Here is a 15,956-nt window from a genome sequence, read left to right as displayed (position 1 = left end):
TATCAATAAGAGTTGCGTGCCAACATGGTGACTTACCGCTACGCACTATTTAAGATGAATATCAGAAGAAGTTGTGCGCCACTGCGCAGCTCACCGAGGGTTTGCATAGAAGACAGGCCTGCGCAAGGTCATCTGACTTCTCCTCAGTCACAGTCGATCGTGTATAATGCGTAGGACCGTTGACATAGAAAGGGGACTGTACACTAGTCTTCACGCACCATTTTGAATTGGGCAAACTTGTTTTATTCCCTCACAGATGTTGCCATGGTGACGTCGTGTCTATTTCTCACTCCTCCTTCGACTCATAAATTTAAAATGGATCCTATTTTTTCTTGGGTCGCTGCTTACACTTTTTCCTGATATCTTTAAAAAAATAGATACAGGTATTTTGTAGAATGTTTACTGTGTCGTTTTCTTGAAGATTGTCAGATAGAAGGGAAGTCCTACCTCTTATGGAAATTAATGAAGACTTATTTAGAAAATACTTTGAAGGGGTATTAAGATCCTCCATCAAGGAATCAGTAGAGGCTGCTTTGATGAAGCGGAAAGGAGATAATCCTTCAGAGGAGGATTATTTTTTGCTTTCAGAGGATGAAGTTTCTGATTTTAACAAGAAAGGAAGTAAGGCATTAAAAAAGACAAACCATCTCACTAAACTTACTGACAATTTAGGTAGAGGAAGCTCTAAAACGGGTGAACAATCTTCCCTCTTAGTGCATGGTAGTCCAAGCTCCACAATAGAAAGTGATCTCCTTAGCGGCACAAAAAAGAGTGGTGTCCTTAGTGGCACAAAAGAGGAATAGGAGTCCAATAGTTTGAATTGGGATCTAGATGGAAATTACAAGAGTATGTATTTGACCTAGAGGAGGGTTTTGACGCTCTGGAAAGTCTGGATGACAACAACAACCTCCTTTTTTCTTGAAGGCTATTAAGGATCCTCTGTGTGAGGGCATGTTTAATCCAAATACAATAAGACACCCTCGTAGCTCTGAAAGGTGGCCCATGAAGCATGTTGCCAAATGTATTAAGCATTGGTTGAGGAGGCCTCTAGACTGGGAATCTCGTAACCTTATCAGGGATGAGTGTTCTAGATCCTTTTTTGAAAATAAGATCTGCAAAACTCCAAACTGGATCCAGAATTGATTAACTTTATGTTTAAGATGGGAAAAGGTGCAATGAAGAGTATTAAGCGTTGCTTAAAGCAATGTCAGCATAGGTTATTTGATATTTTGGGTCTTCTTGCTCGTATTTTAGAGATGGCTAAGGAGCACATTTTAACGAAATTGATATTGTCGCAGACTTGTTGAGGGGTTGAAGCCAACGTGCTATATATATGCTCAATAATGCAAATGCATGTCTGAGAGAGAAAGTCATTATGAGAATGAACTCCAAGTTAGCTAACTTTATTTTATTTTATAAGAACCTTTTATTGGTCCCAAGTTAGCTGATTTAGCCAATAAGGAAGCTATTGGTGATCCAGGTGGTATACTCTTTGTACAAGGCTTTGTTAAGTCCTTGGTAAAGAATATCCCACCTTTTACAGTCCTTTGCAAGACTCACTCTAATATGAGACATGTTTTTGGTTAGAGAGTTTTTGTAGGGCTGACAGGAGGGAACCTGCTGTAGGTAAAGTACTTTAAAGGTCTCACTTTTACTCCCAAAATGTGTAAGGTTATGGGAGGAATTTCCAACCAACCACTGGCTTCTTTTCTCAACGAGGCAGTACTTCCAGAGTAAGTATATTAAGATCACAAAGCACAGGAAGTCAAGGTGAATCTGAATATTGCAACCGGGTTTTCCCAGTCAATAACAACAGACCCTATGGGCTTTGGAGATGGTAAGAGGTTTTAAGATAGATTTCTGGGAAATTCCCTCTAAGGACCATGACAAAGAGAATTCGGGTTGGATAAAGAACAGATGGTTTTGATGGATTTAGAGATTGCACAGATGTTAGACAAAGAGGCAATTTGAGGAATCCTAGAGTCAGATGACAGGTTTGTAAGCACTAATTTCAGAATAAAGAATGGTGCCCAGAAATTAACTTGAAGGACTTGAACACGTTTCAGGTCTACACACATTTCAAGATGGAAGGAAGCCATCTTTTTGGGGATTTCGTACAGGAGAAGGATTGGCTAGTAAAGCTAAATTTAAAGGACACCTACTGTAAAATATATATAGATATAAACTCACTAAAGTACTTGCAATCCAAATTAAAAGGGCTCTTCTACCAGTTTAGTTTCTTTCTTTTAGTTTATCTTCTGCTCCTTGGTGCTTTACCTAGATTTTGACTCCAGTCGTTGTCTTTTTAAGAGAAAATGGGTGTTCGCCTGATTATATACCTGGACAACAATCTGTTGATGTCTCAGGAAAGAGGAAAACTATTGAAGCATTTACAGTGGACAAATGACCTTTCTAAGCACCCGGGTTTTATTGCAAATGTAGAAAAATCAGTTTTGGTTCCAACTCAGATAGTAGAGTTTGTGGGCTTTCAGGTGGATGCTTTGCGAGCTCAGTTGCTTCTTATTTACAAAAAGATAAAAAAAATAAGAAAGGAGTTGAGGTTTATTTTAAAAACGGATGTGCTAGCTCAGAAGTATTTAACGAGGGTAATTGGTCTCATATCCTCCTCCATTCAGGCAATTTCTCCATGCCTTCTTCATTGAAGGGCTCTTCAGACACTGAAGAGCTTGGGCCTAAGGAAACAATTGTGGTATGCATATTAGATTTCCCTGTCGTTAGAGGCACTGAAGGACTTGGAGTAGTGACTGGACAATCTAGAGATTTGGAATTGCAAAGCCATATTCGGGAACGTACCGGAATTTACTTTGTATACATATGACAGCAGTTTAGGTTTGGGAGCCCTTTTAAACAACCTAGAGACTGGAGGCCAGGGAGGAACGGTGCTTACATATACATTGTTTGGAAATGCTTTACAGGCCTGAATGCTTTGAGTTTTAAGGGCGTTTTGTCAAACAGTGTGTTGTTAATTTGTATAGACAATGTTTCTGCAGTTTCCTATGTAAATTGCCTAGGAGGTTCAAAGTCAAAGATTTTGGCAGATTTAGCCAAAGAGAGCTGCTATTTTTGTTGGGAGTAAACAATTCTTTTGAGAGCAGCTTTTATTCCAGGTTTGCACAATCAGAAGGTTGATTGGAAGAATATAAAGACTTTAGATGTCCCCTTATATTTGAGTAGATTTGTACAAAACTGATCAGATTCATGGTGTCATTTACAGAGAATCCAATAGCAACAGGAGTTGATAGTCTCCTGGTTTCTGTTTTGGGCTTTATTAGGATCAAGCAACCTTAACTAGCGACCGGCTTATAAGTCTGTGGTGGGTACGGTATTCATTTGGCACTTAGATGGAAACAATGGGAGTTGCTTGTTTTGTTACTTTGGAGACAAACTAAATGTTCTACCCGCTTTATTGATGTGGTGCAAAAGGTAAGCTGTTCTGCTTTGTTATGGTTGTTAACATGTCTGTGACCTCTACTATAACTGCAGTAATATTTTTGGACCAGTAGTGTTAAACCCAAAATCAAGTGAAAATATTATTTAATATTTCAAACGTTCTTCATTCTATATTTTGTATGATCAGCAAAAACTGTATGAGTATGCCATTCATACATTTTATGTGTCATTTCTTCTTCCAGGCACCAGTTACATTCCATGATGTCGCTGCTTATTTCTCTGAGGAGGAGTGGACGCTTTTATACAACTGGCAGAATGAGCTTTACACAAATGTGATGAAAGAAATAAACCAAGCCTTGACCTCTTTGGGTAAGGTTAAACAGAAATACATTGTGAGGTTTAAAATACAACTATTTGGGGCTCTCAAATTAAATACATTTAAATACCCTGGTCTATGTATTTAAAATTAATTGTCAGTGTTGTAACGTTTTCAGGAATCTGAGGCGCACAGAGGTTACCTGGCTCAAATTGTGACAATCTGAGAGTTTTACAGCTGATATTGTAGGTCTTAAACGTACAGTTAATGAGCACCAAGTATGCTTCCATATCACTTTGCATTCAGAGTGGCAAGGTAGACCAGTCTAAACAGTATTCTAGAAGGTGGTGTGGGGTTAGGGAGGCAGAACTCCATAGGCTGCTATTATTACTCAGTATTGTCATAATACGGTCAGCATTGGGGAGGCCGACCTAATCAAGGCCTCCCAGTGAATACCACCATGTTCATATGGGCTTCTTCCCTCAGCCCTCTCTTTAAGTATCTTCCCTGATTGCACAGTACCTAAGGGTCTGTTTTGATCATGTGATGTTTCAGACAGAGTCTGCAGTATTAATTGGTCATCAGGGCAGTGCTACTTCATGTGACCTGCTCACCACAGGGCCCACTGAGGGAAGATGGCAGTGTCCTTGCTCCTGCCCTACGGACTTGTTTGTAGTCAACCTTTAGGATGTCTGAGCACACTGATTCAGGTAAAAGGAGACCGCGCCAGCACAAGCTGAGGAGGCTGCTTCTGGTTCACAGTGCTCTTGGTTCAGTGAATCTTAAAGCTTGCATTCTTCCTCAGGCCTCGCACAAAATTCGCCCCAACAGTCTAGGTGCCCACCCTTTATCATATTAGTGAGTACATCATGCTTCTTCGTTGATGTAGGGTTTCCTCCGCCTGTCTTCACGCAGGTTACAATCCAGATTTAACAATATGTTGCTTCTTGGCTCTGGGTTTCCTCAGTGGAACTCAGGTAGAGTCGAGCTCTACAGTACTTGGGGGTATAAGATTGAGTCGACGGTGCGGGACACTTCAGACTTCACAATCACAGAGTGGTGCAGGTCCTTCCTTTGTCTTCCAGTTTATGGTTTCAGTTCAATTTTCCATGACTCCTTCGTGGCCCCACTCCATCTGAGCAGCATCTTCCTAGTGAAAGAGAAACTCCAATTCCGCCCCCCCCCTCCTCCCCCGAGCAGTCCATCAGCTCTCTTCCTAAAAGCAGATTCCAGGCAGAACCTCCTGAGAGTCGTGATCAAAGCCCCAGTGAGTGTGATCCAGGTCCTGTCAATGGAAGTTTTCTGTAGCTACCCCAAACCTGCAGCACAAAGAGTTTACTGGGAGCCGCTGGTCAGGAGACAATGGATTCTGGTGGAGTATTTTGGCACATAGGTTGGAGACTCTGTCTACCCTTTATACAAAGTTACAGATATCAGTTGTGTATTCCTATAAGCAGCTCTGAGACTGGTTCTGGCCAGTCCCTGCCTCTCGCCTTTTGCATTCAGACTTGTCCAGCCACGGTCCTTCTTGTCAGATGTCAACAGAAAGGTGAGGTGGAGCTGGGAGTCTCACATCAGGAGAGACTGAAAACAAGGGTTACCCTCTTTAACTCCCTGTTAACATATGAAGGTCGCCATTCCAGTGAACAATGGGGTATGAACTAGTTAGGCAAACTACCTAAGCCTCAAAGGGACCTTCTATCTCCTTTTCCCTAAAACTAGAAATCTGATCCATTTCGCAGGACCCTCTGGAATGTCCTGGAGGAGTTCTGGAACTCACATTTCTTCTCCGGGTTCTCACCACCCTCCATCCTCTACACTGTAATGTAAACAATGTGGGTTAATGTGTGGCTATTGTCAACTGCCACCACTCTTCGCACATATCTTTCACACACAGAAGTAAGGTATGCACATGCAATCCCACATGGATGGACAGAGGACTCACTTGCTATGATAATGAAGTTGGGCCATAGCCATGCATGAGACCTATCTCCAAACAAATAGTGTGCAGACCCAAATACTTTGCATAAAGCGTAGAAGAATAGTTGGTGAATGTAAAAGTGCACTACATCAAAGCCTTTTCTATTATCATTTCCTAATCCAATTTTGTAATAGCTCATTTACCCGTCAACAACAAAATAATTCTAACTTGTATTGTGAAGTCGCAATATACATTTTGTAAATGCCCAACACTGTTCCTAAAAGTTTTTTTGTCACAGAGGGCAGGAAAAGCTCTTTTAATTGAGGCAATAATTGTGAATCCATTTTAAAGGGGATCGTGTATATAGGTGCAGCTAAGGAAAGGAAGTCACATCTTGTTATCAAGTTGGCCAGACCAACACTCCTTAATAAAAGCTGCAGGCAATAAAAAACACACATTTCACAACACAAAATAACAGACAAACATACACCTATATTATAAAAAAATAAAAAACATGAGAGTGACAAACGTACACTCTATAAAGGTGTCACTCATTTCTGCTGAAATAGAACAGGGTGTCCAAGTAAACTTTGTACTGGTTACCTTATAATTTGCACAAAGAAATATCGAAACAAAGTATCTTTCAACCTTTGCACGCAAATATAGAACAGGGTCTCTTTCAACCCATGCAAGTAAACGCTGAACAGGGTAAAATACCCGTGTAGGAGAACCTTGAGCAGGGGATCTATCATCATGTGTTAGGAATATAACGAAATGGACACACATCTACTTTGCCAGTGTTGGAAAGTTGTTTGGTGTGGAGACCTGTAGATCAGTGCTATCTTTAAGAGCGGGTTTATTGAACAAAGGTAGATGGAAGCATAGACTAGACCATTGCGAGATCTCAGTAGACCACACCTGGATCAGATGTTTGTCCATGTTCAGCCAGGCTTAATTTGTCAACTCTAATCTCAAGGAACCTTCATAAACGTAGCTTTATAGGATGTCATGCATACACCTAACTTGTAGGACAGCCAGGTGTGGTGTGACTATCAAGTGTAGAGTACAATTGCTATAGCTGGAGTTCATCAAATGCGAGGCTTACAATGGGTAGACATATGCTGTGCAATGGTAGAAGTTTCTATATGCACTGAACTCTTCCTGATTAGTGTCTCCAAACCTGCCCAACATTACTTGATTATCTGCTATTTATTATGCGTGTACTTCAAGAAGGTTTGTTCATTTTTTAGAATCCATTGATTTGATTGTCCTTTGAAATATAAATTCACTAATCTAATAATTTCACTTGAATCACTGACAATGCATCTCAGGCCTGACAATCCCTTCTTTATGGGGCATTAATCACGAAATAGTGGAACTTTTCTACTGTGGTCAGTGTAGAACAAAGCAATGCTTTTACCCAAAGGACTTCTAGTAAAATTACAAAGTATTCGTAATCATCGTACATGCACATGGTTAAGCAGCCGTCTTGGAACGATGTTTTACAAAAGTAAGAACCATGCAACGATGGCTGCCCATGTATGTGCATATGTGCATACACATAGGTGGCCATCGTCCAATGGTTTTTGTTAAACTTTATTGCAAAATCCATTCGAAAATTGCTGCCCAGGGAAGCATATGGATCTGCAAGCGCGGATGCAATCTTTGAATGGTTTAAATATAAAACCTTTTTCACATGAAACAAGAAGTGGCCAAACCAAAAGGTCAACAGCCAAGCCCAGACCTATCTGCCTTTCCAGCATTTGTTTGATAATGCTGCTAAGTATTAACCAATACATATTGGTTCCCTAACCCTACTTCCTTTGCATAATGTTTTATACATACCTTTTTTGGAGTAGTCTGTGCCATATAATTCCATAATATTAATGAGTAGTGCAGATGTGGACCTGCTATTTTTGGGTGTTAGGTAAGAAACCGGTTAGTTGGGAGTAAAAAGTACACCTCCACCAGGATTCAACATATATTTGAAGATTGGTGGATGTTGTGAGTTGGAGAGATTGAAAATATGATGAATAGCTAATAAGGTGATGAAGAAAGAATATTATGTTAAATGTATGCCCACAACGGCTGACAATTCGTTGTGCTAGATTAAATGATTCTAGGTTGGAAAGTAGGAATGTATTCTAGCATTGTTTTGATTTATCAAACTAGATTTTGAAGTTTTCTAGAATGAAAAGGTTGAGATGTTTTAGTATGATCTTGGAGATAATGGCCTGGAAGGATTCAGCAAATGCAATTTGGCAAGGTGGAGGTCTGCAAACAAGACAGCATGAGGATGTGTAGTATGGCGATGGAGAGCCTTGGTTCAGTAGAGATTTGTATGCCTGAGTAATGGAATCTTGAATGGTTGTGGTAGGCAGACAGATTTCAGTGAAGAAGACCATGTCAGGGCTCCAGTCTGTTATGTGTTTATGGGTACTCGTGTATGCTGGTCGAAGTTTAATGCTGTGAACAATAGCTATTTGGGCTAGGTGAGATGAAATGGAGAAGCAAAAGGGAGAGTTTTGCTTTGAAAAGGCTAAGGGTAGGGTTTGTGACTCTTTGTCACTCCTAACCTGGACGGTGCCAAACAGAAAAGATGCCACATGAAGATACACTTAATGTCTTTTTTTGCCTGGATACTCAAGCTAGACTCCCTGGGACAGAAGGTTAAATGTGGTAGGTGAGATGTGGGCACATGGAACAAGGGAGGATTCTGAGGTTTGTATTTAGCCACTTAGAGAGATGAAAGCTGAAGGCCCCATAGAAGGAAATTGAGGTAAGCCTGTAGGGAAGACACAGAGATAGCAGGCATGTTGGCTCACACAAATGTAAGCTCCCAATCTAGTGTAAACAGAACTTAAAATGGCTGTACAAATCAGTTGCACTAATAGAAAAGTAAAACAATGCAACAAAAACTATAGTAAAGATCAAATGAACCAAAGAAGGCTGTGCTCCTTGGGAGCGTACGAGTGAGTCTCCTTTGGGCCACTCGCTTGTCCTCTTCTGGAGACTAGAATGCCTCCTCTGTAGGTGTATGACTGTGGGTAGGAGGCACGCGTTAGTGGTAATGTGACCGGAGCTTGGAACCTGATAAGGTTCCTCACATTCCTTCTGCTGAATTACTGTGACACTCAGGACCATGACCTACGGCTGAACTGGTGGTGGCCCTTTTTATTCGCTCTTCTGTGTGAGAGATAGGGAGTGGCTAGAAGGGCAATGGAAACGTGTGTGTGTCTAAGTGGAGTAGCGAGGAACAATTTTCATGATTGTCTATTGTGGCATAGCTTGAACCACATCTCGACTTTGAGGTATGGTCGGGGAAGAGGTAAGGCCTTGTAAGCAATAGATGAGCTTGAAAGGAGGGGGAACACTGATGCGGATAAGCAGGGACTCTTGCAACACCAGATTTGCTGCTCATCCTGAAGCGACATCACAAGGAGCATTGCCTCTCATACCATCCCCTGGTGGGGTGTGGGTTGAGAGCCCTCTTCTACCTGTAAAGATTTTTTCTTTGATTTTAGACCGTATCTGTCTATAGGTCTGTGCTGGCTTTGAAGGACTAAAAAGAGAAGGAAGACTTCTTTATATAGCTCGTTCTGGTTCAAAAGGCACACTAAGGGATTTAAAAAACTGCTAATTCCAAAAAGGGCACATGGTTAACGAGCAAAGCGCAAACCCTTCTCAAATCAGCAGATGACCTTCATTCAGATTTCCGGGAGAAACAACTACTACGAGGCCACAGTGAGGAGCACTATGGAAAAAGTGGCAAACTAACAGGCAAGGTTTTGACGATGGAGCATAAACAGGAGATAAGTGAAAATTATATGAGAATGCAGGATGGCTGGCCGACCAAAACTGCTGAGGAATTGAAGGTGGCGCCCTTCCAGAGCAATGCAACTAATGCCCTGATTAAACTAGAGGACAAGTATGAAGCCTTTGATAAGTTGCAAAGAATCACCCATGTCCAAGTACTGTGTATGCCTGCTATCCTTTGGTTTGTCATAAGGGCCTCCGATGACTTGATGGACTGGCAAGAAGATATGCGCTGTTAGGCAAATGTGAAATTCTACAGTCTCACCCCTTGACCTGTGAATCCTGCAGAGCCGATTAGTGACACTGTAATGGTGTTGCAATTAACAAATCTGAGATACAAAATTCTCTGAGCTACCTCCCAGAAGAAAGATGAGTTCTTTCAGGAGAACCATTAACTGTTTTTCCTGATGTGATAAAGGCTTGATGGAACACAAAAAGACGTTGGTTGACATGCAGCGAAAACTTGTAGCGAAGGACTCACAACACCTGCGGGTTACAAGTATGGCTGAGAGTGTAATACAAATTAAATGTTTCTCTTCTGCTGGGGCGATCTCATAAAATCCTTTTTGTACAATCTGGGTTTCGGTTAAGGTTGAATTTTGAAAGGTTGATTTGGGTGCCTTCTTGTGCACAGAAGGTGGGGGCAAAGTGATTGCTAACTCCTCTGCTGACACATTTTCGGGAAATGCCTCTCCAAGTTGGGAGATATGTGTTGAAGAGGGGATACTGCTAATCCAGGTTAATGCATTAAAATACTGTTCTCCATCCATTGTCATCTTCTCTCTATTTGATTCTGAGGCATTTTTTTTGTATCATCACATTCTAGAAAGAGCCTACTAATTACCTAAGAATATTTTCCTTCATTGGTTAGTTTATATTTGGCAAGTGCTGTGAGCTATTTATTTCTGTGCTGCCTGGTCAGAAATCTAAAACCAGCTTGCCAGGATTGTGTCAGTTTAAATATATGTATTTTATTCTGCTGAAATGGTAAATGTTTTTTTCTATGTAGACTGGACTTGTTGCAACCTTGCTTCCAGCAAATTAATCTAAAAGCCCGTGAAAGATTATTAGAACATTAGAATGTTGGGAGCTCCATTGAAAACAATGGAGTGCTCTGGGCTTATAATGGCTGGTATAAGCCTGGAGCCACAACATTCCAATGTTTCTTTGTTCACAGCTCTGGCTGTGCACAAAGGCTTCAGGGAACCTGAGGGGATTCCAATCCCCTCACGCTCCCAAAAGGCTTTGTTTTTTTTGTAGAACATTCTGTCCTCTAGTGACAGAATATTCTAATAGCCTTATAGCCTTTCGTAGATGGGCTATACCGCTATTAAAGTCCCTCTCCCTTGTTAAAGGCCCTCGCCTTCGGCTCGGGGCCTTTAACGCTGGAGAGGGCCTTTAATAGCCGGTATAGCCCTCTACGGCGGGCTATAAGGCTATATTAGCAAAAGAGTTACAGTCTGGAGCATGGTTTGCTGAATCAACGTGTGCGGACATTACATCAACTGCCTACCAAATGGCTTATTAAAGTGTGACTATTTCCCTTGCTTTCATGACATCTGTCTTTACTGCTGCAGGCATTTGATTATACACTCCACAAAACCACAAGTATGATGACAGTGTGCTCCCTGAGCCATTAACAAGATGTGTCCCTGGTAATTGTTGTCATACCCTTAGTTGACTGCATGAAGCTTATACCAAGCCCTCCTGTGTGTAATCATACTGATCCCAGATTGAGGGAAAAAGAGAGTAGATCAACAGGGGATCAGTGGCTAACACTAATATCATACAAATTAAAATGGTGAATTTGCTCACTCCATATGTAAAATTAGTCACACCGACATCAAATACTTTAAACTCATTGTATGTAGTCATCTCTTTTAAGTATTTTGATTTACAATAAACCATTCAGCATCCTAAAACCCAGTAAGTCAAGATTTTTACATTTTCAACTGTGCCTAAAAGTAGGTGCTAATCAATTGCCAGCTTAATATCCGTGGAATAATGTATCTACAACATGAAAGCTTCTACACACTCTTGCTGTTAGATGATATTCTGCGGCATGTATTTTGTTTGAGTTCTCCCTTGACTGTAATAAATGCAGTGTAGTACCTAATACATGTTTTCTAAGTAGGCATGGTTATGGCAAAACAAATCTGTTTCTTCAAACCAATCCAAAACACGTTTGTAATACGTGAAAGGCTCCTTCATATGGCGTCGAAGTGAACCCTGACGAATTAAAACAAGGAAAACAATGGACAGCTTTTTAGGTTTCGCCTGGGGCACGGAGCTTTAGCTCCGCCCCCAGGAGAAATCTTTAGTTTTCAGTATGGGGGACTTGAATACGCCCTCTGTTCCATTGGCTAGCTCCATAAATGGAGGTTAGCCATTGGAACAGAGATCTGTCCGTCATGGCCGGACCAGATTCGTGGGCGTTCCCGCGATTTTTTCGCTCTCCACCCACTTCTGATCGTCATCGCGGCGGTGGGTGTGTGTTATTTTTTTTTTTCTAGTCGGCCTGTTTTCTTCTTTCTACAAGTGTTTGTTGTTGGAGTTGGCTGCAAGATTTGAGTTCCCACGAAGCGATCAGGTAAGGAGCATTTTCTTTATAAATGTGTTTTCACTTTGTATGTGTACGTATTTTGACGTTTTCGCTCTTACTGTCTTTATCCCGTTCCCGACCCCCCTCCCGCTCTCCGTTCCCGACCCCCCCTCCCGCTGTCCATTCCCGCCCACCCTCCTGCTGCCCGTGTGCCCGCCCCCCCCCTCCCCTCCCGCTGTCCGTGTTTAAGGTAGGCTTGAGCTGCACCTCACGGGTCTCAATGGTCGTCTTGGCCTTCAGCAGGACAAGGAGAGCAGCAATGGCGGCAAGAACAGCTGGCTTCCCTTTCACGCTTTCCTTTTCCTTCCGACGGCGATGGTCGAGTGGCGCGGGAAGGGGAGGCAGCGCGACCGGAGCCCCCACCCCCGCCTGTGCTACAGGTCAAACAGCGATCCCACCCTAGGGAACAAGCAAGCTGGTAGCAGCACCAAGGCAAGGTACCCAGGAACCAGCGCAACTGAAGCAGCATGAGGGGCGACCGGAATCTCTTGGAGGGAACTCCCCTCCTCCCCCCCCCCTTTGAGGGTCCCGGCCGCCCGCCGTGCACCCGCCGCTCCAGGCTACATAAGCCCAACAAGCACCCACTGGGGGGAATTGCATGGAGGCTAGTTGCGGGGCTAATAGCGAAGGGAAAAGATCAGGCACTCCTTACAGTTTCGAAAACACACCCGCTATGCCAGGATGAGAGACGGGTGGTTACCTATGCCCCGCTTCCCAGCAAGCAAGCAAAGGAATCTGTGTGGTAGATTGAGAGGATCAGGCCCGCCAGAGTGATCAGTTTAAAGGTTTTGGCAATATCCTGCCGTATAGAGCGTGGTAGGTCTGCGGGTGTGGGAGCAGGATACTTCTGCACCCTAGCGGTGGGAGCACGGGCTCCGCTCAAGTCAATCGCCCAGGGTGAGGGCGCAGCCCAGCATTTCATCCTTTGAATTCACAAAGGTGTAAGTAGAATAGGAGTGGACGCGTGTTGCTGGGGGAGGGGGCGCGTTGCACACATCTGCTGGTGTGTCTCTGGCGTCTCTGCAGCTTAACCTTTCATCCTTCGGGGTAGCCATGAGTTGAGGCAAGCTAGCGTAGCTGGAAAGGGGCACGCTCCAACTTTAGCAAACGGTCTGTGCCGGGTGAGCCCGCACAAGTCAGCAGCGCGGCTCAGCCTTTCATCCTTCAGGCTATGGGACGTTACCAGACAGAGCTCGAACCAAGGCAAGTGCGAAAAGTGGCCTCTTTCTTCAGTTGGTTGGGAAGGGGTGCTAATATTGCCAAAGACGCAAGTGCGTTCCCCGTACAGGCCGAGAGTTAATGTGCTAAGAAGCATGCTTGCCATTACAATGGAGCGCATTATTTTATGTTTGTTCAGCTGGCCTGGGCCCCGACAGAAATGTATAAAACACGCGCAAAATACAAAAGTGTGAGCCCTGCGCAGACTAAGATTTAATTTGCTTTCCATTACGATTGGGCCGCATTCATTTTAAGGTTGCAGCTTGTTCTAGATGTGTAACGTCTTTGGTCTTGTGAACGTGTCCCCCTTGGTTCCTGAAATTGATCATAATGTGTGATACTGAGCAAATCAGTTCATCTTGCACTTCTGGTGCAAGATGATGCCACAATTGTGGGAAGTTTAAATAAAGGCTGAGAATACGTGATAAGACATTAATATGACGGCAGGTTGGTTTGCTCAGTTCAGGTGTTCATTTGATGAATGAGCACAGCGTAGTGTTCATTCTGGCATTTAAACACAAGTTAAATATGTAAGTAACGCGCTTACACGTGTTGTACCAGCACTTCTTAATGCAGAGGGTGAGTTAACGATTCTGTAAATACTGCATCACTGGGACAACTTCAGTCACGTTAGAATAGCACAAATGACTGTCTCAGCCACAGGCCTACCTTCCTTTCCTAGCGATCAATACACTTTTATTTGGACTGCGGCTTTAAATGGTCTATTGTAATCTGGCCCCCACACATTGTTTGATCCTGGGCAAATGAGCGCCTCTCCCTGTGGCTCAGTTCTCTTTTGAGCATTTTGAAAAGAGATAAATGTCAGTTATACGCTTTGGAAAAAATATTGGACATTTATTTTTCCATCTAGTAGTCGATTGAGCTATTTAATCAGTAATCCTTCTGCTAGGATTAATTTCTGAGAGAGTACTTTTCAATTAAACTTAAGTTTTATCAGCATACGTGTTACACTTGGAAGTACATGCTACCAACCTTCCCTCATTTTAACATGGACTGAACGGCTGGATACCTGCAGTATTTATTTAAGGTGCTATGAACAATGAGGTGATAATATGCAATTCTCAAGTGTGCAAATTGGCTGTTAGTGACCGTGATAAAGCCCAAACAATATATAGCCCGTTGGCTGGATTTGATTTGTGTCAAGAGATTAGGAGATGTGTCCGGAATAAATGCCAATAAAAATCTGAGCTGGAGATTTAAACAAAAAAAAGTAGCCCATAGAGGAAACAATATTGACCTTTTTGCCCGAAATGTACTTATAATGGATCGTCAAAAAACGTTGTCAAACTCCTTTGTAGGTAGCAACCATTAGTAAAGAATTGAAAGGAAGTGAGATGGACTTTCTAAGAGCAACTCGAATGTACAGCCTGCTTTTCCCAGTAAATACGGGTCTACATGCCTCAGCTGACAGTGGCGTTTTACTGTTCAAGGTGCAGGAGCGCCGTCTACTGTTGCAAACTGGTGTCTCCGCACACCCTTGGGGAAGCAGTGGATCACCGTCACTCAGAGCGTGGCCCGGCGCTTATAGCTCTGATAGCCGTGAAATACTTCCCTACTACTGTTACGTCTGCAGTGCGTGTAACTGGATTAAGATACTGAAATTATTTTTAAAAGATTTATTTGGAAACCATGCATCACAATCCTGGACAAGTGTATGCGTCTATTACCCTCTTTGTATTAGGCTATAGCCACTTAAAGTCTGTTACTTTTTTAATAGTCTTAGGTTAACTGGGAGAGCTTTTAGTTTGTCATTTAATTGTACCTATTGTATGTATTTGTCATTTAATTGTACCTATTGTAGGTATTTGCTATCATTGAATGTTTTAGGTCTTATAAATTAGATAGGAGTAATTTATTACTGTGCTGATTTTTGGAAAATGGGTGATTTTGGAAAACATGACGATTCGTGTTACACTTTGGATTTCCTCATTTGACTTGCTTTCATTTGTTTAACATTCTGCAAGAAGTCTTTCACCCACTCAAATACAAAATCCTGCTGTGATCATTGAAACCCTGCCAAAATAGTCTAATAAAAAAAGTAGAATCGGATAAATACAGTAGCATACGATTAAAAATATGACACTTGTTTTGATCTGCATATATACGAATTTAGAGTAGATAAAAGGGTGCGGTAGATCAACCAGTTGGCCTCCTGAGATAGATATGTAGACAAAATATTTATCTGATGGGAATATATATAACACCCACCTGTTCATCATAGTAACTTGTGCCAGGCATGAAAAAGCCAGCGTATGGAACATCTCTTTGTGTTCGGCTTGGGTGCAGTTATCTCATAAATGAGATGCATGAAGAAGGGGATTTTTCATCTGGAAATCTATTTTTGAAATAGTCATGTACCGTTTGTCTACTAAACTTACTGAGTGTACCTGGGGTGTAAAGTAAGCCCTCACGTCAAGAGTTTTGCCCTCTCCAGTCCACGTGTTTTTTCCCTTGAATTCTGGGATGTGTACTCCTGGTTTTGTAATGGTATGAACAAGACAAGAAGTCCCAGATTCAAAGAAAAAACTGGAATGCGCATTGTCCTGGGAAACTTGGCTGGGCTGTAAAACGTGCCAGGCAGAAAAGTATTAATGCATATTTATTAGTAAACTAAATGTAAAAATATACAATTTTACAGCTCAATTTATTGC

The 15,956-nt window shown here is 42.3% G+C and overlaps 1 protein-coding gene across 1 annotated transcript in view; it reads left to right on the top strand.

Annotated features, from left to right (window-relative positions):
- LOC144783207 (uncharacterized) overlaps window positions 1-15,956 on the top strand; it is a 184,907-nt gene that overhangs the window by 41,169 nt on the left and 127,782 nt on the right. The window contains exons 4-6 of the mRNA XM_078662302.1: window positions 422-621; window positions 2,637-2,710; window positions 3,654-3,780. Of these exons, the coding sequence (XP_078518428.1) occupies window positions 422-621; window positions 2,637-2,710; window positions 3,654-3,780 (401 nt within the window). The remainder of the gene's footprint in view (window positions 1-421; window positions 622-2,636; window positions 2,711-3,653; window positions 3,781-15,956) is intronic.

This window comes from Lissotriton helveticus, chromosome 9 (genome assembly GCF_964261635.1).
Source record: "Lissotriton helveticus chromosome 9, aLisHel1.1, whole genome shotgun sequence".
Lineage (NCBI taxonomy): Eukaryota > Metazoa > Chordata > Amphibia > Caudata > Salamandridae > Lissotriton > Lissotriton helveticus.
This window is presented reverse-complemented; position numbering and strand designations above follow the sequence as displayed.